The sequence below is a fragment of the Corvus cornix genome, chromosome 2 (assembly GCF_000738735.6).
Source record: "Corvus cornix cornix isolate S_Up_H32 chromosome 2, ASM73873v5, whole genome shotgun sequence".
Lineage (NCBI taxonomy): Eukaryota > Metazoa > Chordata > Aves > Passeriformes > Corvidae > Corvus > Corvus cornix.
The window spans coordinates 17,279,241-17,307,184 of record NC_046333.1 but is presented as its reverse complement, the minus strand read 5'-3'; the positions used below and the strand labels follow the sequence as shown (position 1 = coordinate 17,307,184).

General features: G+C 37.9%; 1 protein-coding gene across 6 annotated transcripts in view; it reads right to left on the bottom strand.

The window, feature by feature from the left end:
- ARHGAP21 (Rho GTPase activating protein 21) overlaps window positions 1-27,944 on the bottom strand; it is a 120,971-nt gene that overhangs the window by 36,637 nt on the left and 56,390 nt on the right. For all 6 annotated transcript variants that reach the window (XM_039548498.1, XM_039548497.1, XM_039548500.1 and 3 more), the window contains 3 exons: window positions 15,191-15,283; window positions 11,364-11,442; window positions 5,859-5,913 (listed from right to left, as the gene is read on the bottom strand). In XM_039548498.1, the coding sequence (XP_039404432.1) occupies window positions 5,859-5,913; window positions 11,364-11,442; window positions 15,191-15,283 (227 nt within the window). The remainder of the gene's footprint in view (window positions 1-5,858; window positions 5,914-11,363; window positions 11,443-15,190; window positions 15,284-27,944) is intronic.

The following is a 27,944-nucleotide window of genomic DNA, read 5'->3' as shown; positions in this document are numbered from 1 at the left end:
TCACGCTGAAGGATGCATTATCAGCCTTTTTACTACAAAATGTTTTAACTGCTTTAAGCACAAAGTGATGAGATTTTTAGAAAAGGTTTAGAGACTAAGAAATGTGAAATACACCAATATATTTATTACTTCATACATTGCTTTGACATTTAACATATTTTGCAACCACATAAAACACAGTTTGATTATTACTCTCTTTAGTTTCTCTGACAATAAGTCATGTGAAAATGCTACCTTAATCTCTAAGTGATTGCAACAGGATACATTCATAAAAATGTCATTAGGGTATGGCTGAATTTTAAGTGTTTATAAAAAAACAAAAGCCAAATCAACCAAACAAAAAAAGGCTTGCAACTTAGAAAACAAAAATTTTCTTTTAATATCCAGATTAGTGATGCTCCTGATTCAGACACCAGCCAGCCTATTTCAATTTCTAAAGAACTAGTTACTCAGCAGTTATTCAGAAGTCTCAACATGATCGAAAAATTAGTCTAGATGTTTTATGAGCTCTTTTCCACCTTCTCAAAACAACGGCAGTTTTAAAAGACTACCATACAAATGCAGCAATTTAGAGTGACATTAACCGCTCTGATGGATAACAGCTCTGCAACAATTACTAGAAGAAAATTGCTGCTCTTACAGTAGGAACTCAGCATGTTTCCAGTTATTGGGTACCATTTCTTCCCACCTTGCAATCTGGTTTTGTTTGCACGAAGTTTGCAAACTCCTATGGTAAAGGATTAATTTCTTACTGTGAATTTGTAGAACCATAAAGGGTTTAACTCCTAAGGTAATTCATGCCATATGATAGGCAAAATACATTTTATGCAAATAAAGCATTTTACAAGGTATCTCATTAACCACTTAAAATTCAGCTGAAGGGTTTTGGTCCCATTTTTATCGCCTTGATTTTATGCCATTAGATGCTAGAACAGTAACAGCCAAATGCATGAGGATTCCTCTGGGAAAGAATCATGGTGAAACCCTGTACTTTCAATAGCTCAAACTGACCCCTTAGCCCAAATCCATGAAAACATGCAGCCCTATGTTTCACTGAGGATGGGTGTGCTTCACTACACTTCACTACAGGATGAGTAACAACACTGATTTCAACAGAACTATTCACAAAATTGGTGATAAGCATTTTGATAAATCAGACGCTAATGTGCCCAACTCCTTGCAAGACTGAGCTTGGGGCATTCTTCTTTCCTTCTCCAACTAGTTTGGCTTCAGATTCTTTACTACTAAATTGTTCTCTTCCCTGGAGCTAACTTATTCTCACAGTCATCATGAGTATGGGAACTGCACACCAGAAAAGTTTACAGCTCTCTTAAAAGGAAACACTTTCTAGTTACAGTTTTTTCTGGCAAGAATGTTAGTAAATACAGCTCAACTGCTTTCATTTTACTCTGAGACACCTAAACACTACAGTCAGATAATGTTATTTGAAAAAAAACCCAAAAAACACACACCCTTTCTTCCTAAAGGCAGTGCAATTTTAGTATTCAAAATTTAATGCCTTAGGCCCAATAAATTTTATTTCCAAATACAAGGTGTGTAACAGACTTTCTTGTAAAGTCTAAATTGTGGTTAGGAGGGTTGATGAAAATGGTATTTTCTAACATATGCAGTGTTCAACAAAGTTTAAGTCTCTTCTTCTAGGTCACTGCGTCTTCACAGCACACGCTGCCTTTCACTGTACTTGCTGCCAGAGCTTTAATATTAACCTCTGTGCACATCAGTAACTGTCAGCACAAAATCTGGAAGCAAAAAAGTGCTCCAAGTCTCTGGACTAAATACAACTACTTAGAAAAACGTATCTATCTTTATTAAAAGACAAATGAAAATAGTTCACAGTTTGCCATGTTGCTGCACTAGGTCTGATGCAACTGGATGGTCTCAGGAAGGGGGGAAAAAAAAGGAGTCTTTAACATTGAAACTGCGGGCAGACCTGCAGTCAGACACAAGGTTACTGGGTCATGTAAAACTCTAGGATACATTTCCTCATTTAAGTTATTTTTCTTTTTGTTGTGGGTTTCTTTCCTTCCTTTTTTTTTTTTTTTTTTTAAATTATAGGTGCACCACTGGCAATTTCAGGCTACTACAAGGCCTTGAGAATCACCAAATTCCTCAAAATCTCTTAAGTTCAGAAATGATAATGCAGCAAACTCTTCTCTTTGCACAGATCTCCCAATACACTGAAAACTTCCATATCACCTGACTAGAAAGAAGGGAAAACAAAAAAGAAAACCTATGCTTCAATTCACTTTTATTCACTTTCCTGGTCATTCCATCTAGGATTTTTGGTTCCCCTACTGTCTATGACAAGAGAAACATTTCTGTCCAAATGCAGTCAACTTTCAGTTACTGATATGCAGCTTCATTGATCTGTAATTCTAAGGAAAGATTAAGACTTAACTAAACTTACCAAAAACATAATAGTAAACAGCCCCCTTTTATTTCCATATTTACCATTACTCATGGAATGCTCAATAAAATCTTTCTGTAAATGAAACTGCAAAGTTCTTTCCAGAAGGCTAAGGCATGTTTCAACAGATTTGTACATTTATAAAATTTAATGGTGACAACACCTAAGACCAAAAGTAACCTCTTACTGTTTGGGGCAATTCCTCTAAGAAAATGGTTTTTTAGAAATTAAACTGTTGGAGGTAGGCTAAAAGTTAGGTAAGACAAACTTTTGAGTGAGTGGGCAGTGAGAAAAGTGCTAGAAAATGAAAGGTGGAAAAAAAAGGACACCTTACCTATAGTACGTATATACAACATAGTTATATACATCAACAAAATAATATCTACATCTATTTACCTATAATAAGTACTATATATAATGATTAATATGTTACATTACAAACAAAATTCCAAATAAATGGCTCCAATGCAGATCATATTAAAGATACCATTTTTCAAAGAGTGGTATTTTCAAGTGCCTGGTACTTAGAAATTCAGTGACTTGTAGGCTGTATTCTTTTTTATATATATAAGGAACAAGTAGCAAGTAAGTAAATTCCAATGTGAACATTCCCAAAAATCCTGCATACTGAGGACAGGCTAACATATATGTGTTAGACACAACAAAGCCTACTGATAAAAGTCATAATAATGCTCACCTGTAAATAGGCTTAGAAAACCCAATTTACTCTATGGAGCACCTTCAGTATTTCAGTATTTTCCACATAGCACAAAAATTTTTGAACAACTGGAAAGTTGTCAAAATTTGAACAGTATTTTAGTATTAAACTTGTTATCCCAAGGCTACAAAACAGCAACAATTTCATTGAATACACTTGAGAAAAATGAACTATTTGTAGTTGACCTAAATGTGTCTTCCCATTTGCATGAAGTCAGTGGCACTAAAACCTACAAGATGCCAAAATTCTGTCAAAAAAGGTTGACAATGCTACAGAATTTGCATATAGATACATCAAATTTGAAACACCAAGGATAGCATGACATAAAAACAATCCTCCTCTTCCTAGTTTAAAAATGGTCACAATACCTAGAAATGTTTCAAAATAAGGTCTTTTGATAAATTTAAGTAAATTAATCACAAATCTGAGGAGGAGCACGAGAAAGCCAACACATACACAGTTGTCAAGAGTTCAAGTTTTTGTCATAGATAGAGATGTTTTAAATATCCTTTTCCCCATCCACAAAGTGACATTTTCAACACCAGTGAACAAACACAACTGACACTGGTTTCACTAATGGCAGGATTTCACACGTAATTCCCTTCCAAGTAAGCACTGTTCACATGCCACAGAGGGCAATGGCCTGTGGATTGGAGCACTTCATTGTTACTATTGATGAATGGATTTGAATCCCTGTTTTCAGGAAATTCAATATACCAAGAGGTTCACAGACATATATGGATGTTTCTGAAGACTAAACTCAAGGTTTAAAATTAGTGAACTAAAGATAGAAACAAGTAACAGTGTTTCTAGCCATGGAATAGACTATGTTAGTAGTCATGAGCACATGGAATAGACTGCCAAGTACTATAAAACTTAGCACAACCAGCATCATTCCTGAATATAATGAAACTATTCCATCCTAGATACACCATTCATGAGCTCATACCACAATATCCAGTAGTGCTTGGAGCTTTTCTGTTTTTGCAGCATACCAGTATTTAGCATGAGTTTACAATGAGTGACACTATCTGAAGACACTTACAGTGAAACATATGACAGATGTCACAGAAAACAACTATGTTATTTAACATTCTATAATAAGCTTACATAACACAACTTCAGGTTTAAGTTTTTCCTCTATTAATAAGGGCCATGTACCTTACCACTGACTGTTCACTCGGCACTTACACTGACACCTGAAGATGTTTCATATATCCAATCTTTTTCTAGAACTTCCACAGGCAGGTATTTTTTCTCTTTTCTTTACCCCTCAATCTCCTCAAGGATAATTACCTTATTTTCTTTTTGTTAATATCCTTTCCTTACCCAATGACAATAATCATCTTTTTTTTTCCCTCTGACCCCATCTCACGTGTTGGTACAACAAGTTATATCCAACCAATTATTTTTCATCTCTACTTCACCTGAAGGTTGCACTTCGTGTTTCACCAGCAGAGAGATGATGTGCCTAAGACCTTTTCACCCAGACAAATACAAATGTTTAACTTTAAAACTACAAATCCTGCCTTGCCCAGATTCTTACACTGTTACGGCTACAAGACTGCATTAGATGCATATGGCATTCAGGAAATTTAAATGTTAGCATTATTCCTGCATTTATACATATTCACAGTTCCAGTTAAAAAAAAAAAAAAAAACCCAAACCAAAAATACCAACCACCAAAAACACCCCAACAGCTTTTCTCTCCCACTTATTCATGCAATTGAAACTCACACCCTACCCCCAACATTTTCTATGTTGGATTACTGAAATACTTCTTCATCAAATGTTCTCAAAATATCACTTCTATTCTAATAATCTTGGCTTGTTGTCCTAGCTGGAGAGCTCCTGTACTAGCTTCTACCTCCACTTTAACTCAAAACAAAGTTTTTTGGTTTTTTTTCTTTACCCATTAATTTGATCTGTAATAATGGAAAACAGCTGCTGAAACCCATAGGTTTTTCTTAACTCAAAGTCACCTTACTACTTCTGTGTGCATTAGAAAATACACTTTTCCAGCTACTAACAAGAAAATCTACCCTGCTTGTCATCTTCTCCTTTCCTCTGCTTCCAATTAAAAATAAACTAGAGCATATCAATATATTAGGTGTTTTTCTGATTCTTCCCAATATGCACTTACATATTGCGTATTATTCAAGGCTCTTTTGGACTTAGAGACAATAAATGGGATATGAATTATCTCACTACATATGCAGGACCTCAGTTCAAATCAAGAACAAATAGGCACTAGTGCAACAAAACATTTACAGGAGTCAAAATTAAAAAATTTGGTAATAAACTTTGGCTCATTCATCACATTTCTTAGTCCACTCACAATTAGTGAATTATTAACAAAGGCTTCATGTGTTAATTTTTGAATTCAAATTCTTTAGAACTGGACAACCTAGCTATAGGAAGCAATCCCATTCATAAATTCTAACATAAGGAAATTAATCCAAATTACAGTAAAAATATAAACAAGATGTATTTTTTAACATGCTAGAAATATCATGTGAAGACACTACTCCCTATATTCGGATTCCCCTGAGATTTCAGGCATGGCAAGAAGGTAGGAAAATATTTAAGGAGTGACAAAGAGATAAACTCTTAATTATTTGCTGATAGTACACTTCAAAGACTTTGTAAGCAACAACAGAACATTTTTGTCTAGTCAATATAGTCTCTGAACAGGAGCTTCATAAACATACCAGTTGAAGGATGTCCTCATCTTTTGGCATAACACTAAGTTCCAATACGCTGTCACTGAAAGAAACAGGAAAAAAAAATACATCACAGATGAACTTCTGGAGACTTTCAATTCTTGTTATAAAGATAATCCATTTACTTCCATAGATGAAAACTATTCAAAAACTCCAACTCAGCTATTACGACAAATATGCAACTCAACAAAAATAAACACTGATTTCCACTAGAATCTTGGGAAGTAAGAGTAGAAGAGAAATCTGACTGAGCCAGTTTATTGAGCCAACACACTGGTTTGGGCAGTTTTATTTCCTTTTATTTTCTCCCTCAAGTCCTAAGGTACACTACTTGTTTGGAGCTTCTCAAACAAAACAATGTGGCAAATCTGCGAATAAAGCTAAAACTTCCCACTTTCTTCAATTCAAAAATAAAGTCTCTTAGCACTCTTTAAAATTGCTGTGGTGATGTCTTAATCATCACACCATGTGAAAAGAGGAGCAATACCAAGGCAAGTACTGACTTACACCTTTCCACTCCAATCACCTCCTAGCAGAATCAACTTAAACAGTCATTCAGATGACATCTGAAATATGGATGAAACACACTTGCTATTTGTAAATGCTGCATTCATCAGTCTGAGCTGGTGAAACCAAAAACAGCAGCAGCATAAAGATCCAGGAATCTGAATAGTTCAATCAGTGTGACTCAAACACAAGCAAAACCAGGACATCAAATGAACAGTGTACCAGTTACCCAGCCAATTATTTTACAAACAGTGAAATCCACGGTTGGTTTTCACCAGAAATAAGGTATTTTCACAAGCAAGAGAGAAGCATATGCTTGTAACACTGGACACAGAAGAGATGAATTTATTATCTCATTTGAGATAATGGAATAAGCTGTTCACATTCATTAAATGTGAAGTGGAACAGGTACAGAGAAGGGCTACAAAAGGCTAACATACAGTCTATTATAACGAGGGGTAAGAACCAAAATGAAGATACTACGAACATTATTTGGAAATCTCACGTCAAAATTAAAAAAGGATATTTCAAAAAACCTGACCAGTATCAGCATTAGAAAAAAAGGCATACAACCTAATTTGGTATGTCAGAAACTGGCTCATCTGTACTGGTCAGTACAACGCATTAGGTGAGGAAAGACAAAACCAGCACAAACACTGGCCCAATTACAGGGCACACCGATCAGCCTACTGAGAAGGACCTCAGATTATTTCTGCAGAAAAGAAACCCATCATCTCAAAACGTAGTGTGTGATTTATTATGCTTTCTTATATGAAAAATGTTTCTAATTTGTGGTTCCTTTTCCATTTTTTAGCGACCACAGACATAAGGCTGATTTCCAAAATAGAAGAGTTAGGGTATTTGGTTTCACAATCTTTTTAAACCATTATTCATTTTGGAAAAGAGTGTTCTCCAAGTAGCAGAAAACTTACTTTAGTCTTAAAATTGAAGATCAGCAGTGATTTAAGTTTTTAAATCTACATACATCTAGGAAAAAATAAGTCTTCAAAAGCCTTGCAAAGATTTTTTTTTTTAAATACTGAATTATAAGAAACAAGGGAGTATTGATTTTATGTGCACTTAAAATAGCATTTCCCATATTGACTGAATGCATAAACAGCTTGAGGAATTTTTAACAAAGCGTTCAGATTTCAGTTCTACACATGCATAGCATGTACATATAAATCATATCAGACAACTGCTTACTTGCAGGATGAAGACTTTGGATGTCAAAAATATGATAGCATTGCTCCTCTTGAAGTACTTCTTATATAAAGAAATAAAATTTGACACAGAACAAACCATACTAATTCAAGTATTTTGCATGTTTCCTCCCCCTCTTCTAAGAAAGTGATTAAATCCATTTACCCAATTTACATTGTTTTAGTAAACATTCAGAAGACTAAAGGGTTCCATTCAGGAACACTGTTTTAAACATAATTCAAATAACTACTTAACAATTCTATTCCTGTTTGCCTGAAGAATCTTTTGGAGACAATTTGGATCTTCCTACTTTATATTTCGTGACATGCTCTGAGGATGTTTTTTAATTCTTGTATCAGAAACAAAAAGTATTAAGGAAGACATCTGGTTTTTTGTACTACATAATGTAAATGCAAATTATGAACTAGAAAGTGCTAGTAAGAACCACCACACAGAAAGTGATAGTCTACACTGGGAACTCCAGACACAGTACTCAGAACTCTCGAGATATTTATCATTCTCATTACTTGCATCACGCATTCAGAGTGTTAAATTTAAATGTATTGATTCCAAGTCATCAAACTAAAGCACTAATCATGAAGACTATCTTCTGATGCATTACTTTGTATTAATGAAACAGATTCAGTAGCAGAACTCTGTACATTCCTGAGTAATCCCAACACTTTCAGGAAGAATTTGCAAAGAGAAACAACTGGAATAGACAATCATTCAAATTCCCCAGTTTAAGAAAAAAAAGGGGGGGGGGGGGGGAAGAGAAGTTGCAAATCAGAATCTGTTTCCTCTTTTATTTAGAGCCATAAATAATGTACAGAGTTTATGTTAGCAATCAACATATCTCCAAGTTGATTATGTATGTAAGTAAACAGGTAAGAATAAATTTTTAATGGACCAAACCAGCAACTACTGGCAAAGAGTAGGAAATCTAGAGTTAAAAGAGTAATCATGATTAATTTTACAGGACTGTAATTCTAGCAACTCTTTTGAGGTGTGCCTTTCATCCCCCAGAGGAAATAATTAGTGTAAGTTTAGTTTTACTATCTCCAAGCAAAGGAAAATAGAAAACATTCTAGACACAGCTTGAAATTTTTCTGGGAACAGTACAAAGCACGGCTGAATTATATCTCATCCTTAAGTCCCACTGGAAGATACGGATATCATTTCATCTAAGGCAACTAAGTTCTGATGTCTGCAGCAATATATTATATATATTATTATATACTGTTCAATTTTAGCAGCTAAAATTGAACAACTTTTTAGAAAAATAATAAGCAGCTATGACAATGGAGCCACAGGAATAATCTAAAAAAAAAAAATCTGCCAGCCTGCACTGAGTTTTATTGTAAACAGCTGAACAGTGAGTGATGCGGAAGCCCTCTCTTTAGACAGAAAAGATGAAAAAATGTGTTGTAACCTTAAAAACTACTCTGAAGATGAGTAAAATGACAAAAGAATAAGCATTTACACTCATCAATATGTTTGAACGAGTAATTAAAAATTACAAAAGTACAGCAACTAAAATGTCTAGAAAGCCAACACACAACATACTAAGACTATGAAGAGAACTGTCTTCATTCATAAAAAAGATTTCAGCTGACAACTCAGCCTTTCAAAGGGCCTTTCAGCAAGTTGCTTGCACATGGCCAACTAAAGAAGCCAAGGCATGCTGGATGAAAGATCAGCTAAGACACAAAACAGCAAAAACTGTGTCACTGGGTGTTTTGAATGTGAAGAGTTTAAGTACATTCAACAGTGAATTTGTGCAAGACCAACCCATCATGAATTATTAAATCAAGCAACGAAGGTAAAACCTGTGGTTTAGCAAGTTCCTGAACCAAGATTTACATAAAGTGGGCTGGTATTATCTGACCACTCAATCACTCTACAGTTCCAGTGTTTTCACGGACTTCAAAGAAATCTTTTTTGATATTATCACAGAGGATAATGACATAACAGACCATCAGTCTGACCCAGGTGGCAATGCTAATGCAAGAGCAGCATGCACCATAATGCAATTTTACTTGCCATGAAATGGCAGCATAAGAAGTAAAAAAATTATGTTCAGAACAACTGCTCTGAGTTCAAAAATACTGTTTTCAAGCAAAGAATGAGAGACAGCTGATTCTTCAGTCACATGAGAAGTACTGCCTGTAAGCTACAAGATACACCTGAGCTGGAGTCCGAGTTCTCTTCATGGATCAAAATTAATATTTATCTGTTTATCCTAAGAGGTTCAGCTGTAGACTTCCTGATGGTTGCATCTGCTGTATGAAACGCTCAAGGATACACATGACTTTTTGTTACAATTGCCTGTGATGTACACATCTGGCTCGAGAAAACAAACTGTTCTCTCCTAACAAACAATAGCATCCCTTCATCCTCCCTGCACTCATGGAAATCAGGGGGACAGATGCAGCAGTGTGCTACACCATTCCCAGTTGCACCAGATAATCACTGACAAGGCCTTGTTCAGGTGTCCCCAGTTTTTCCACACTCAGCAGGGGTTCAGTTCTACTGAATGGTTCACTACCTACCCTCACTGAAAATAAACTCCATTCACAGGCACGCCTAGAGTTAAGAATCCCTGATCACAGAGGCCACTCAAAGACATGACTGGTCTCTCTCTTTCTTGGATTAAGAAAGTTAACTGACTGATCTACATGGTTGGACACGTAATGTCTTGGGTATACACTACCGTACAATAGTGGTGCTTGTAAAAATACAAAATAAAGAAATTATTTACGGCTAGTGTTATGTGCAGTGAAGGAAATAAAAAAGCCCATCTGTCTAGCCCTTGTATAGACAGCATTAATGACACAAGACATGTTTCAGTCTACCTTGCCCATCACATCTCTGAACAGTTTTGTTGTTTATAAAAAACCCCAAAACAACAAAAGAAACCCAAAACAAAACCACAAAGATACAAACCACTCAATACATGTGAGATGTACACATTTGCAACAAAATCTTCAATAAAGACATCACTGAAATAGAAAGATCATAATCTTATTTTTCCTATTTCAAACAGTAAGAACATCTAAATCTTAACACATGAAAAGCCACTAAAAATATGACATTTGAGATGTATTCTTTCATACTGATCATAATACAACTTTTTGCCACGTCACTCAACATTACATTGAAAACTTGTTGCTGTAGAACAGAAATTCACACCAAGAAAACTGTAAAAATGGAGGCAGACATGAGACATGAAATGGAGAATCTAGACTCATGCATAGACATGATTTCACAAGTGCTTGTGAGGTACAGGAGCAGTAAATATTAGTGTTTTCTTAACTCTGTGCAAAGTTCATAATTTGCTGCAAAACAGAGGAAAGCAAAGACTTACTGCAGATATTCTGCAGGTGTGCACTAGCATAATTTTTTTCCTTCACCAGATACACTGATTTCTAGTTCTCAGATATCATAAGCAAGGTAGAATTTATAATCTTATTCTCCAATTGATTGTATACATGTATGTATACCTAATCTGTCTATTTTAAGTTCAGATCTCCTCTATATCACGTGGTGTTACTCGCTAACAAGGGACAAGTACTGACAATAAAAGGACTGTGGTACAATGCAGCACCCATATTCTCAACCTTTTCTCAGCATTCAGCAAATACATGAAGAAAAGAAATAATAAAATGGAGTGTGTATGAGTGAAAATTCAGTAATATGATGACTTTTCAAAACTTCCATAAGTGGTCATTTCATGCTTAGTATACCAGAAGTGTGGCACATAATGAAATACTATTATCTTACCTGTTCTGTATTAGAGCAATGACTTGAGAATATGTCTTCCCAATAACACTTTCTCCATTGACTTTTATAATTCTGTCACCTGTAGAGGGAAAAGTTGTAACTGAAATTAGTTTGTCTAGATGTTTTTTAAACAGTTTTTACTTTGTACTTCTGTACTTCACAATAATCAAGAATACCAATATGTTAAATTCAAGGTTAAGTCTTCCTTAGAAATAAAAAAAAAAAAAAAAAAAAAAACCACCAGAAGATGCACAATACAACTACACGTAACCATACACAGGATGCCAAATTTCTCCTCTTTTCCCTGAACATTTTCAGACATTTATCTTACTCTAAACTTTCAAATTAATAACCCGGGTAGTCATAGAAAGAAAACTACAAGCAGCTGTAAGATACACCAGAGGCTCACTTATGTATCCCATCTTCACAATAAAGCTATCAATGTATGGCAACACACACTAACAGCTCTGCCCTATTCCTAAATAAATTATAAGCAGATATAATTCCCTGGGATTAGCCCAGCTGGTCAGAGCAGGGTGCTAAAAATACCAACGCCACTGGTTCAACCCCCTATGGGCCATTCACTTAAGAGTTGGATTCGATGATCCTTGCGGGTCCCTTCCAACTCTGAATATTCTGTGATTTCATTCCAGCACTTAAAATAAAACCAAACTTTAACTCTCCTTTCATAGCAGCAAATACTGCAATTCTGTGCTTCTCCCTTATTACAAATAAGGAACAAACATTTTGAAAGGCTCCAATTTCCTCCCTTCTCAGAATAATCTGGGCTGTTTCCAAGACATTACTATCTGTTCAATGCATCTTGGACAATGGTAAATGGCTATTCCTTATTAATACCCACCAATCTTTAGATCTAATATCACTTTTATAAGATTTCTCCCAGTAGTTGCACCTTCCTCAAGAGCTTCATATACTTCTCATAAATTAATTGTCAAATATATTGTGTAGAGCTATAGAGCTATTTTTAGCTTGTGGTGACAAACCTACCCTGTTCTTTTGACCAAATGGTATTTAAGACATCTCTGATCAGAAGAGCAGAAAAGAATCTTGAATTTCTTAACGAGGAGAAAATGGTCTGAAGGATTATAGGGAGGAAGCTTCGAAAAGCTACCGGAGGAAGAAGAGCTGTAAGAAAGGACCTGTGCAAAGTGAGGCAAAGGGAATGGCTTTTTCAACACTGCTTTAGAAACTGAAAGCCCTTTCTGTGCTTCTGGCATGATCAAATCAAAGCAAGGAAAATGCTGTTCACTCTGAATGCTCGGCCTGACTTGGGGACAATAACGCTTTAAATGCTCGTACTCTGTGGAGGTTCCCCGTACAGACCCCAAGGATTAACAACCTACACAGAGCTGACTTTTTAATTTGGTCTGCACACATAATGTGAACATCATGCAAACAAACTGGTGTGATGTTTTCAACTTTATAAAAGTATACCTATTCCCCTTCATCCACTGGTTACTGCTTAATTTTTTACTGCCTGAAAGAACTCTTCAGGTTTTGTCTAATGCTTCCTAAGCAATGAAAGAAAGCTTGATAGCAACAAGCTCTGAACCCGGTCCTGGCTCAGTCATATTGCAAAACTTCCGCAGAACACACCAGATCTTTCTCTGGGACTTCAGCTGGCTCTTTTCCAGGCTGTTTAAGAACAGCCTGTAATGTGGGCTACATTGCCACAGATGTAGATCTTTACTCAGTATTCCCACTAAAAACTATAATTAGGAGTATCTTTAGAGTAGGTCATAAAATTTTATCTATACTTGTGCAGCTTTTATTTTTCACAGAAGCAGACTAGATTACACACAACAGTGACACAAGTCTACTTGAAATATGCATCCAATGGATCTGCCAAAAGATCTGATGGGGACACACTGCAGAACTGGTTACATAAATGACATGAGCACAGACAACTCTGCAAGTAAAACTTTGTTCTATTTCAGGTACATAGAAAGGGGAAGTCAGTGCCTGTAGTGCAAAAAAGGATACAGACACATGAAGGCTTTTTCTAACAGCTCTCCATCAGTCTGGTGGCCTGCTACATATTTTGATCACAGTAGAAATTAATCAGAATGCCTCTTCCACACACGTTTTAGTTCTTTATATTCTTGCATACAGATAAATGACAGCACAAAGATCAAGACACGGGGAATGTAGATCTGTTTTGGCTGTTTGTATTTCAATATTTCTAAAATTTATGAACTCCCACATATGTTATTTTTAATGAAATGCCTCAGAGGTTAAATATGGGGGAAGTATTACCTTTGTAACTCTAACAAAAATGATTTTACAGGAGCATCCAAGAATTCTTCAGAATGGACTGTCTTATATTTAAGATATTTTTCCTTACTGCTCAGATTTGCAAGAATATTTCAAGCTTTCTGGTGAGTAGCAGCCAAGTAAGCTCCTGAAATGGAGCTCATTTATCACGGGTGATGAAACTTACAGTGAGACTTTCAGTATTACAAAGGACAAACATAACTTCTAAACTCAAACTCAATCTTCAAGTATTTTCATTTGTGTAACCATGAAACAGAGCGAAGTTACATTAGGAAAAAAAAATACAGTTGATTCTACAAAATAAGAAATGTATATACAGTGTCTGTATCAGAGGTTAAGCCATCAACCTGACTGATTTTTCCCTGAGTGTTTTATATTACTGTATCTCTGTCTTGATATTATATTTCGACCTAAAATTCATAAACAAGAAATACTGGCATGACCTAATTAGATACAACGGCTATAAGCAGTGTGTTTAAGAAGAATATTCTAGTTATTAAAAATGTCTTCTCTCATTTGTTTTCTGCTCTTCATTCTGGGCTCCTAAAAATCTCTTCTGTAACTAAAAATAAAATATTCTCTACAGATTTCATCTCTCTCAATTTGGCAGACACTGAACAGAGCAGAAATTAACATGGTTCCTCTGTACAAGTTCAACATATGCTGTGTTTTATCAAGCTAAAACATTTCTTTATATAATAGCAATCAAATTTTGCCAAAGTAGCCCTTCTCTAAATAACTATTTAAGGAGGAGTTAAAAAAAAACCCCAAAACCCTTATGGTGTACAAGTAGGATCTAGAACTGTTTTTAAACTGATCAACCTAGAAACTTTGTCTTTCTTTAGGAAGAACATTTATAAAACTTATTCTATTCCAGTCAAATGGATGTAAAGAATTCTTGAAAAAATAGATCTACATCCTGTAAAGGCACAAGCCTTTTATAGAATACAAGTTCTGCCATATTTTTAAGAAACCTGGGTTCATAGTGGTATCCATCTATGTATGTAATTTTATCACCTGTAACATTTTCTATTCTAATACAGCTTTTTTCTTCCTTCAGCACTTAAGTGAAGATACGATACACTTCACAAAAAAATCCCACGTTTTCTGTTCTCCAGTTTGATTAAATGAACAACTGAACAGAATTTTGTAAGAATAGAGAGACTTGGACTGTTCCTATTTGATTTAAAGGACGTAGAGTAGAAAAATTTTATTTAATGTACAAAGACCTGAATGGTTCCAGGTTATCAATTTGTCCCAAACCAAAAGAAATGGGAGCTTACAGACATTATTTTCCTTTTTTTGCCTCTTCTTCACGTATTTTATTACTCTTTTCAAGATAATAAATCAAAAATACAAAGACTTTAATGCCTTAATAAGCAAAACAGTGTTTCCAAGGTGAAAATACTGGAGGACAACATAAAAGTTTCTAAAGGAAAGAACAAGGTTTAAATGGAACATAGAACTATGTAATAGCAACTTAAACCATAAGTATTTTATATCATGCACACAAATATGCTATTGAACAGTACCTGTGCACAGCCCAGCTTCAAAAGCAGGTCCACCCTCTTTAACTTGTTTAACGAATATGGTATCCATTGGCTCCAGTCTGTTTCTTTGTTTTCCTGAGAAAGAAAGAGTATCTCTTAACAGCATTTCATTATACTGCATTACAGTGTTTTTACTTTAAAAATATTTTGTGATGTAATCCTGCTGCATTCACAGAGACATATAGAGAAAGAAATAGTAATGTAATGGAAACTGAAAAATAATATTTTAAAATCTGCCCTTTGAAGGAAAAAACATAACATTGAGTTACAGTTCTCATGGACCACAAAACTGATTTTCCAAGTGCATTTCAGAAACTCCAAGATGAGGTCTAAAGTTTTCCTGAAGATTTACCAAGGTTCAAAACGAAATTTATAATTCAAATTATATGCACATCATATGCCTGCACATGCTGTACATATCTGTACATACACAACTTCAAGTTAATCTACAGCAGTTAGAAACCACATACAGCTGTATTTTCTTGCTTTCTCAATACACTCTTAATTTCTATACTTCCAGAAACACATGTACTTTTTGCTTTTACAAGCCTGTCACCAAAGTTAAGTAATTCTTTGTTAAGTAGCCACAGCTTCTGAAAATCAAGATAGGAGGGTGGGTGTGTGTACAGTAAAACAAACAAAAACACCAACAAAAAACTCCACAGTTATACTGCAGGCTAAAATACAGTGTTGCTGTCCTATGTTTGCACGCAGATGGAGTAAGCCATTTTACAGCATCTACACAGCTTCACTCATGCAATCATTATGCCAGCGAAGTTAAAAAAACAGAAACAAACCAAACCCCCCCAAAAACCCAAACATTCAACACCCCCCAAAGAAAACCACCCACCAATAATGAAAAATAAATAAATAAAAGAATAATAGCCCTACATGGTTCAGTGCTGACAGAACCAGTGGCAGAACCTGAAAGGCTACAGCCAGATAAACACAGTCTTACAGTGCCAGGGCTGGCTTTGATAGCCTTGGTCCCTCCTGACTCCTGGCTCCAGTATTTCTGGTGCACACTCTCAGCTAGGGAAATGCCACTTTTGGAGGCTACATGATGAGCCAGCCCAAGGAACTGACACAGCACGAAAATAAGCTGAGTCTGTTCCAGTTTAGCAGGAAACCCTGCCAAAGTGAAGAGAGAGAGGTTTAAACTGCAGCAAAAGAAGGCACAGGAGGAGAGAATAAAGGAATTGCTTTAAACTGGCATTGCTGATAAAGAAACAACTCCTTAAAACTGGAGCTACTAGGTTCTAACCATTTCTGAAATGACTGACCTTTGACGTAGGCACAAATGGCCCTGCTTTTGGAAGTACTTTCCCTATAGCTTTAAATGTCCCACCTAAAATGTTTAATAAACCACAGTAGTATTTATTGAATATAAGGTCCCCCTTTACCTCTTTTTTAAGTTCAGTTTCCATGTGGGCAAAGCTCATTTGAAAAACTTTAATAAACTGCAAAAAGCCAGATCACCCCCGATTCACATTTTTCAGATACTAGTTTTAGCCTAATGCCTTTATTGTGCAGACCCCCAGTGTCCTGCCATTTCACCATAAAACAGTTCAACAAAATGGCTTACTCATGTGGCTCCAAATGGCCTTCTCAAAATAGTTCGAGATTGGGAGCAAATAATCAAAAAGTTTATTTGATAGAATCAGATAAATTCTATATATAAAGCAACTGAATTACAAATCAAGAAACTCCAGCTGGCAGCTCAGTCCCCAAATACTTAAAATTTGATTAGCGGGATACAGCTACAAGACATACAAAATGCTCTTTGTGAGCCAAAGTTAATATCTGTCATTTTTAATCTGCAGATTTAAATAGACACTGAACATATGATGGGTCTTGTCTTTTAAAAAGCCAGCAACATTTCAGCAAGTTTAGAGAAGCTTCAAGATTAATCTACCCAGATAACATGAGAAAAGGTTGCTTCAACCGCTTACAAGAATGAAGTTAAAATATGACCTTTTATAGGACCACCAGACACCCTTCCCAGTGCTGCCATTTATCTTTTACTGAAGGCACATGCATTTCCAAAAGTGGCAAGTAAAATAAAAATAATACAGCTCCCATGGCACATTTAATTTATCACATTTCAGCTTCCTTTATAAAATACTCTTCAAAAAAATGTTACTGCTGGTTTGCTTAATACTCAAGTGCTGCTTTATGCCTTGTCCACACCTGAACATGCAAACCAAGAGGTCAGGCAGATAAGGTTACTCCCATTCAGCATGCAAGACAGAACTCCTTTAGTACACTTCCCACTTCTGAGTAAGAGGGAAAACTTGCAACGATTTATGGAGACCAGAGACTGCAGGCTTCCCTGACATCTGACCTGCCTGTCAGCTACACCCAGACATTATGGGCACTCACTTCACATTTCCACAGCTATTTTATGAATCAATTCAGAAAGCTAATTGCACATTAAACTTGGTTCTTTGACCTACTTGCAGAAGGAGGCTACGTTACACAGTCATTCTTACTTCCTAAAAAAGGTCAGCCACCACACTAAAAAATCAATTTAGGGGCAAAAAATCAGAATAAAAAGTTCAAAATATTGATTACATTTGCAAGTTCATAATATTAGTAATATCAGTAATATCCAAATACAAGTAGAAACAAGAAGAAATCTTAGAACTCTCAAGCTCTGGTAGATGAATATATGTTCTTCATTTCTCCTTGATCTTTTACATACTTGGATACAAACCAAATCTTTTTTTAATCAGTAACATATAAATGAACTTCCTTGAATACACAACCTCAAAATGTAGATTTATACTTTTGAGTTTGAAACTCAAGCAAAGCTAAGCAGTATTTTTTGACAGTAGAAGCTAACAGTACTTTCTTCAGATCAGCTGAGAAGGAATAAATCTTGTAGATGTGCACTCAATCATCACAGAAATAAATCTCAAGTAAAATGGATTACCTAATAACTCACCTCGTGTCTCAAAATTTAACGCTCACTACACTCCAATTTAATTGTGCCTAAATCTTCATGTGGTCCTGTCTGCATCCACTCACCAGGCAAAAGCAAGATGCTGTCTAGAAATGAGAGCTTAAACTTCCCTCCTAAATGCCACAATCTAGAAGAGACTGTAATAGCCCAAGTTTTACACTAAGTTCTCCAGCTCTGCACTACATACTGTCAGGATTCATGATTTTTGTTTCTAACATTGAAAAGATCAATGTTTTGGAGCATGCCAGAAATTCCTGACAAGGTGATACAACTAAGAACAGTAAAAGCACCTCAGACCTCTCATTTGTAAGACACATAAGCCTTATTTGTGCTTTTCCAGTGCTCATTACTGCGTATGATTTTGCCTCCTTCCCCCTTCTCCATACTTTTGAAAACAACTTTGTAATTGAGCATTACATTGCAGGCTATCAGCAAATACAACAATTTTTCTCCCAAATCTTCAACTGCAAGCGAAAAGTAAGACATCATGCACACACAAAGAATAGACAAAGTGTGAGTTGCCAGTAACACATTCACATGTGCAAGGAAACAGCACAGATGAAAAGCACAACTTCTGTAAAAATAACTTAATTTGTAATTTATTCCCCCATAAATGTAGCTATAAAGAGATATAGTCTTACATAAGGACAATAAAAAGAAAAAAGCAAAGTTGGTAAGTACACAACTCAGCTGATCAGAAACTGGAAAGTCCATCAAGTTGTTCTTTCCTGTATCAGTTTTGTAAGCACACAAAAATTTCCAGCATGAGTAAATGGTCACCAGTCAGGATAAACTGAAAGGCAAGTTTTCATCCAGTCACTAGTATAGTTTTGCTAACAGAACAACTAAAATACTCCTTGCAGTGCAATAACTCCCTTCAATGATGTTATCCAAATGAAAACAGAACTTCCGAGTAAGCAAACAGGTGTCTGAACTTCTAATTCGGAGATTCAGCATCATTAGAAACAAGGAAATAAAAATAAATCCCTGTATATAGAAGGCTCAAGGCAAAAATTAATTGGCTTAAACAAGGATAGTACGGAATCAGCAGTGTTGGGGTCTCCTCCCCCCGCCGTGTAGCCCTGGGAGAGGGGCCCTGAGGGCACAGACACGGGGTTTCCCTGCCCCTGATCAGCCTCGTTCCCATTGGTTGGTTTGTGTTCCCTGCGCGGGCAGAAGGACCCTTGGGCCCGTGACTGGAACAGTTCCTCGGCAGAGCCCCGGCCATGCGGCTGGAGAAATAAACATCTCTCTGAAACAGCTATCAAGAATCTGTCTGTCCTATATATTTCCTTTCCACGGGACTCCTGGTTTTGATATATGCGTGTTGCAGTATCCCCACTGCAACATAATGGTGGAGAATTGAGAGAAGAACGATCCCCGATCCCTAAGCGACTGATTTGTGTGAGTAAACTCTGGAAACTTTGGATTCCTCTTCTTGGTTTTGCTTTGCTATTCCATATCTAAACTATGGAAGAACCGTGGGAAGACTCTTGGCTCTCAGAGCCACATATGGACATTTATCTTAAACTTAAAATGATTCTTGAACAACGATTTGTGAATTTTAGCTTGATTCAAGCTCAGAAAGAACTAAAACACTTCCTGGCATGGTTATTTAAGAACTTTTTCTATGTTTCTTGGGATTTAATTCTTACGAAGGGCTTTTGGAAAACTGTTTGGACACAGTTAATACTGGAGTCAAAATATATGCCGATGGAAAAATATTTTCGTGAATATTATTTAGTTACCGAGGACTGTTGAGCAATGTCAGCTGTGTCCTGGCGAAGGGAAGCCTGGCGCAGGGACCGTGCGGCCCAGGCCACGTGCACCGAGCGCTCTGTGAGCAGCAGCGAGGCAGTTCCTGCGCGCAGGCGGAGCCACGCGAGCCGCAGTGTCGGCGGTGGAGCGAGGCACAGCGGGAGCGGCGGGACCCGGCAGTGCCCGCCCGGCCCCGCGCAGCGCGTGGTGGAGCGAGCCCCGTGAACGCCCGGCCGAGAGGGCGGCGCGCGGGCGGCGGCGGGCGGCGATGGCGGTGGAGCGGAGCCGCGCCCAGCCGAAACGCGCGCTGGAGCAGGGCGCGGGGGGGTCGTCGCTCAGGGGCCCGGCCGAGACGTGGGTACAGCGCCGGCAGCGGCAGCGAAGCTGCGACCAGAGGAGGCGACGCACGGAGAACTGAGCGGCACGGCCCGGCCCGGCCCGCGCAGCCCCGAACGCGACCCCGGGAAGAGCGCGCAGGCACGAGCAGCCCCGACAATTCCAACACGGGAGCAACCGAAGGAGAGAGCAAAGACGCAGCGAGACAGAAAACAGCAGCCACTCGGAAAAAGGAAAAGATCATAGTAATTAAGATCTTAGGGATAGTAAAATGGTATAATGTTAAGCAAAATTGTGGTTTTATAACAAGGTGTGACAACCAGCAAGACATATTCGTGCATAGAACTGCTATTAAAAAGAATAACCCTGAAAAATGCATCCCAAGCTTGGGAGATGGAGAGGTGGTGGAATTCAAAATTATACGAGGTAGAAAAGGGTTACAAACATCGCAGGTCACTGGGTCTGATGGTGTTTCTGTGAAAGGCAGTATATATGCAAAAAATCGTAGTCATGTTAGACAATATCTCCATTGTAAACCCCCCCTACAGTCTCCCTTTCCTAATCCCACCTTTCCCTTTTACCCTATGTCCTATTACCCCCAGTGTATTCCCAATCCATTTTTTCATCCATGGTTTCCCTCACAAAACCATGCTTTTGCCAATTGTTTCCCCAAAAATCCCTTTCCAATGCCAAGTGGGGGATGAAAAGGGGGAGGGAAGAAGTTAAACCCTCTCCTGCCTCAGTTTCCCCACAAAGCATGCTCAGAGAGTCCTGTCTCCCTTCTGTCAGCCCTAAGATGTTCCACAGAATCTGTTTGGACATTTAAAGACTCAGGAGGGTGGCTTGTTTTGTTTTGAAACTGTTCTTGTTATGTTTATCCAGTTGTTTTCATTCTCCTTTTATTAAAATAAAACGGGTGAAATGTTGGGGTCCCTCCCCTGCCATGGAGCCCTGGGAGAGGGGCCCTGAGGGCACAGACACGGGGTTTCCCTGCCCCTGCTCAGCCTCGTTCCCATTGGTTGGTTTGTGTTCCCTGCGCGGGCAGAAGGACCCTTGGTCCCGTGACTGGAACAGTTCCTTGGCAGAGCTCCGGCCATGCGGCTGGAGAAATAAACATCTCTCTGAAACAGCAAGCAAGAATCTGTCTGTCCATATATATTTCCTTTCTACTGGACTCCTGGTTTGATATATGCATGTTGCAGGATCCCCACTGCAGCACAGGAGAGTCTTAATACTAAAGTCCTTAGTCTAGATAACCAACGTTAAGAAAAGTAGTCTGAAGAAGCACAAACACCTGTAAATCAAATGTAAGACAAGTATCAGTTTATTGCGACATTTTTCCAAGCCAATATAGTTTTCGTAATTCTATGCAAATCTTCTAATTAATCATAAACTACATGCCACCTTCAATAACCAGTGAGATCACAGTGAAATCTACAAAATACAATTAGTGTCTTGTTTTAACTTTTGTTCAAATGACTGCAAAATAAAGACTATTTATAACACATATCATTAAATCATTTAAAATCTAACCTTTATACTACCTGGATCTACAAGCTGAGACTTCAAGTCAATAATGCCTTCACAGTCTGACAGGAGAAAGCAAGTCTCCCATTGCTAAGTTACAAGGAAGTTTTCCTGACAAATGTTTAAGAGGCCAGAAGTGGGTGGCAGAGGGGCATATGTTGTACTAGCAACTCTCACATTTACAAAACAATAGAATTCAAACATGCTCTCCCTAATAAAAGGGCATATTAAAAAAAAAAAAAATACTACTGCTTTTAAACAGAACAGTAAAATCAAGACTAGTTAATATTTAAAACTGACTTACATCTGGGGGCTGATATTCAGCAAACCTTCTCCTGACTCCCCCAAACTTGACACAAATTAATTTTATCTAGGTGCCAATTCTATCTTAATCCCCTAAAAACATAGTTTGAAATACAGCTGTTACAAGGAACATAACTAGTATTATATCAAATGCAGTAACCATGACTCAGTTTTTACACTACTCCTTACAGACCAGACAGTATTACTGTACTGCTTTATGATTCACCTGGAAAACAAAATGACACAGCAGAAGTTATGCTATCAAATCTACCAACACATTACAACCTAGCAACAAGCACTTCACTTCTCTGAAGTCATTAACCTTTTGATATAAAACACAGACTAAAACATCTGAGTCATGAAGACTACAAAAAGGACAACCTTTACATTTGGAATAGGAAAGGAAAAAAGGAAAAAAAAAAATCTCACGCTAAAGTGCGACTGCTAGCAGAGCTCTTCCTTTCTTTTTGACCAGAAGAGCACAAAGCAGCAAGTGTTGGGACACAGTATAATACATACTTTCTTACAAAGTCTCTCCAAACTAGCCACTGCTTAAAAATATGCCATTTATCCTCTTCCTCAAGAGGGGGGAAAAAAAAAATCTTCTGCTCAGGACAGCTGAACTGCACTTAGAAGTCCTTGTAACACAGGGATTCAATAAAGTCTATTGAGGTTTGTAAAATAACCTTTTGTAGAACATTTTTGCTCCTAGCCCTATGCTCAGCAGACAGCAAAAGGATGACTTTCACTTTTCCATTTAAGAAACCAGCCCCATGAAACACCTCAAATCAGTCAATTAAGACAGGCTCTTATGTACATCTTTCTCTGACTTAAGGAGGAGGAACATTCCTCTTGAGCATGAAGATCTGCAAGTATGCTTTTGGGTATCCAAAGCATTTGACCTCCACTGCTTCAACAATGCTGAGTGGCACTGATTCTTGGGATGTCTTTCAGGCAAAGGGAGGGGGAACAGATACAGCAGGGCAAATGCTTCAAATCGATTACTCAGTCAAAAACCTGTTAATCATTTCCCAAACTACTCAAAAAGAGAGTGCTAAAAGTACAGCAAAACTTACATTTATTAACTGAGATTTCATATAATTAAATATAAATCACAAACCTGTCAGGATTAGATCTGACTGAGGGAGTCCAACTAAAGATAATTCTGCGTATTATAATCTGCAAACTGAATTTCATAAGGAGCCCAAAGGTCCCAGCCCAGCCCCAACAGAGCTTATTTCACCTACTGTCAAGCACAAAGCAACTCAACTGAAAAACACTAGCTGAAATACAGTGCCAGGGATGAGCCTCTGAAAGAGGATGTTAAGTAAATTAGTGCTCTCGAGTCATTTAGCAGAGAAGCACCTGGCATTCAACTCTCTTAACACAGGAAGAATACACTCTTATTTCTCAAAGCACCTCTGGCATTTTGATTAGGCAACTCCAAGATGGTATTTCTTATTTTGCTTACTTTTCTGTTAAACCACTTGACTCAACCTGATCTTCATGCCAAGGTAGGGGAGAAGAAGAGAAAATAATTTGGCAATATTATAATTCGGAAAATTATAACACAGTTTCAACTTAGTTACAAACTCTCCAAAACTGTGTTTTCTCATTGCATTATTTGCCATTACTATGACTTTATTCAATTCTCTCAAATCTCAAATAAAACCTTTTCAAGTTTAAAATTTAATCTATTATTAGTCTAGAGGATTTACTGTAGTCCTTAGATAAGCATAGAGCAATACAATTTTTATCTGTTGTAATGAACCTACGGACTCTCCCTGAAATCCTCTGAAATCACACTTCATGTTTTTATTAGAAGTCAAAGATGATTTGAACTCAATAGAAATCAGTGAAAAAACACACATGTGACAAGCTGGAAGACGAATCCAGTAGACATTCCAGATGTACTATAAGAGAACAAGGAATGCACAGGCTCTGGTCTCAGTAGAAAACTAAGTGAGCCCTCTTTTAGCATTCCCAACATTTAGGTGTTAAAAAATTAACTTGGATAAAAAAATCCACAGAAGAGGGCCATTTACTGTCGCACTATCCTAAAGTATTACTGTTACATACCTCTTGCCTCTTACTCCTAATTCTACCTTGGACTGTATCATCCCAGCCATCTATGACCTTTCCAAATGTTTGCTTTCATATTCATTCTCTTGTTCCTTACCTACCTTGTTCCCATCATCACAGGCACAATATGTTTATTTCATAACAGATCGAGCCAATAGACCATGATGTTAAAAAACATGGGATTAAATTAAATCCTGGGAGAACACAAACTACATTACAGAAATCAACAGTCTGTTAAAAGAAATGAAACATTAAAAACTCCAGGCCTTATGTAAGCAGCAGTAAGGAAAAAGAAACTTTTCCTGCATTTATTCCACCCTTCCCTCAAAGGCTCTACCCTGTTCAAAGCAGACTTGCACAGAGCTGAAGAAAGCCAGGTAATAAATTGCAACTATTTAGTGCAGACAACTGAAGGGTAGAAACTTCAGTACATACTTAGGCACATTAAAAAATAATAAGCCTGGTGATCAAATTTTAATGTTGTAGAAATCCCAATGAAATGTCTGAAGTCTCATTAACAAGTGCACACTGGGTCTCTACAGAAAAGGACACTGAGTAATATATTTAAGTTGCCTTTCATTTTTATGGAAAAAGGAGCTCCTAGTTGCTATAGCTACTTCTACATAGAAATAGAGACAAAAGTACAAAAAAGCAAGAACATAATACTAAAAAACAAAAGACACTGGATTATAATGATACTAGATTCCCAGATACTGTGTTAGACAGAAAATATCTTAGTTCTATTGAAAGATAAAATTTCTTTCAGTCTGTTTCTTTATGCTTATCCACTGTTCACTTTAATCATGATCACCAAGCTGTAGTGGTTTGGTCCAAAATACTCATTACTGTTTATCTGCTGTGAGATAAGAATTAGGAGAAATGCAAAGCAGGCACCAAACTTGAAAGAATATAAAGAAGTTTATTAACAGACCTAAAAGAGGAAAGAAAAAAAAATTATACCACCTTCAGAACTCTCCTCCTCCCCCCACCTTCCTCCCTTCTCCCACTGACAATGTAAAAAGACAACCCTTAAGATGTTCAGTCTGTTTACCACTGCCATAATAACCTTGTTCAGTCCATTTAGAAAGAGAAGTCTCTTCTTGCTCATGCTATGAAAACATTATCACAACGAGACAGCCACCCACTTCCAAATATTGTTCAGTTCATTTAGGAAGAGGAGTCTCTCTGCCTGCGTGTGAGTCCTTTCCCCCGACTTGCAGCTTTTCCTGCAACTGCTTTCGAGGGTCCACTCTTGAAGTTTTTTGGGGTACAATTTTAAGGAAATTCAGGAAAAAAAACAGAGGCCCTTCTCCTTCCCTGGGAGCAAAGGGTCTTCCTCATCTTCATCGTTAGGACTATCTCTGGGAGCATCTCTAGGGACTGAGGTTTTCTCCTTTCCCGTTTGGAGCAAAAAAGTCCTCATCTGGTTCATCTCTCCCTGTCCAAACTTCTCATGAAATTACAGCTGCGTCAGCATCTGCCTATCTCAGCGCAGGTGCTTTTGCTTACGAGTTGAACACTCCACCCCCCCATATCTTCATGAAATTACAACGGGATACTCTGATATATCATAGCTTCACAACAGAATTTCGGCTTTAAGCATCTCCTCTCTCTCTTCCCTCAGGTTTTCAGCTCTTCACAGCAGTAAAAGGGTTAATCTCACCTCAGCCTTGCAGCTTTGCAGCTGGAATGTTGAATTTTTCTTATCGAAGTGGAGAGGGGGGAGAGCCGAGCCGCTCCGGCTGCCCACGGCAAGGCAGTGGGGGGGGGGGTTCCACGGCTGGAACAGGTCCATGGCTCCAGGATGGCCGTGGCCCGGCCCGGCCTGGCCCAAGCAGGGCCTGGCCGGGCCCGCTGGCCCCCACACGGGCCCCGCAGCCACCTGTCCCAGCGCCGGAAACGAGAGAGAGCTTGGGGGGGGAGTTTGCCTATTCTTAAATGTGGATCACAGAGGTGATCACAACTTTAAGTGGCTTAGAGAATTGTCCATATTCAAACTGGCCAGCTGATAGGTTCTATCAGGTCCCAGAGGAAACTGTAAGCACCCCTTAGCAAGGACGTCCCTTCCGGGACTATGCTTGCTAACCTATGACACAAGCCAAATTTTTTAAAGGAAAGCATGTTTTAGGACAATATACAAAGAACTACCTTCATATGTACAAAACTTGTATTTTGGCATCCACAGTTTTAAGTAATGTTTGAAGGACAAGAAGATACAGAATCATACTAAGTGCACAATCAAATGGCATGAAGTTTTTCTCCAGCACCACTCATCACGTGTTGACAGTGCAAGTTTCTAATAAGAATGCTAGGTTTTTAATAGGTACGGGTATTTTTCACTTTGGCTCCAAATATTCCTAATATGCTCTCCTGGAAGACTTCTACCTGTGAGATTCCACTTAAATAAATGAGTATTGAAATAGGGCAACTCCAAATAATAGGAAGAATGCCAAACTCATGGCAAGCTGTCCTCAAAACACACAAAACAAATACTCCAAGTTATTTACTGGAGTAATAACTCCAAGAAATACATAATACAGGCTGGTCAGTATAACAGAGACTCTCTGGAAAGCAGTAGAAGCTGATAAAAGTTTCCAACCAGTGACCAAAGAATCCACTGTGGAAAATCTGTACCTTCTGATAAAACACACCTGCTAGAGAAGCATTTCAATGACTTGGCTTAAGATCAACAAACTGGAGCAGTGAAAGTATGAAAATAACTGAAAAATTGTAAATAATCACTACAAAATATCTATGGTAGATCTGTTGAGTTGCCCTTCTACCACATAACGGGGTGCTAAAGTCTCCCACAAGGAACACTACATGCATATGTGAAGCCTACACCGCTTGTCCAAAGAAAGCCTTGGCTACTTCTTCCATTAGAGGGCAGTAGCAGACACCCACCAAAACACTGCCCACAAATCCTGACCACAGGCTCTAAGCCAGCTCCCCATCCATCCCAAGCCAGGGCTCCTTGCATCCCTGCTGTTGTCTCACAACTGGGCCACGGAGGCAACTTGATCTCCATGGCCTCCCATCCTGTTCTTCCCAAAGTACCTCTTCTTATCCACTGCAGCATCCTGGTCCTCTCCTGTGAGATATCCCACCAACCCTCTGTGATGTGTGAGTGTGCAGGGGCTTCAGAGAGCTCCTGAAAAAGGCATGAGAGCTCCATGATGTTGTTCTGTAGGCTCTCTCTTTTTCATGTGCATACAGTTAAGGACGTCCCCTTCTGTCCCAGCTGTTGACCATAAGATGTCTCCTCCTCACAGCATCCTATCTCTTTTGCCTGACAACCCAATCTTGCTTTTGGGCCATCATCTTCCTCCTGTGTCATTCCCAGTTTAGAGCTTGCCTGGACAAATTTGCATTACCCTTCACTACAAATGCTTTGAAACTTTACTGCTTACCAAAAGGAAGGTTAATGCAAGCCAGGAGCTTGATCTAACCATATACTAAAATTCTATACCAGAACCTAAAATCATACAAAAATACTGCTTTCACTATTAGAACACGTCAAACAGGGTACCTGCTTTTATCTTCTGCCCTCTAGACTTAATTAGGTGTTTTCATCCTTTGGAAAAATATTCAAGTGCTCTCAATGAAAGGTAATAGCAACAAAGATGCTTTTCTCCACACTCGCCTAGTCAAATATATAAATGCTGAATTTGATAAAAACCCCTCATCTTTAACAGGTAAGCTAAACCCATGACAAGAGCAAAGCATAAAGGGCAGGTAACTATAAATTTTCACTGAAAACTGATA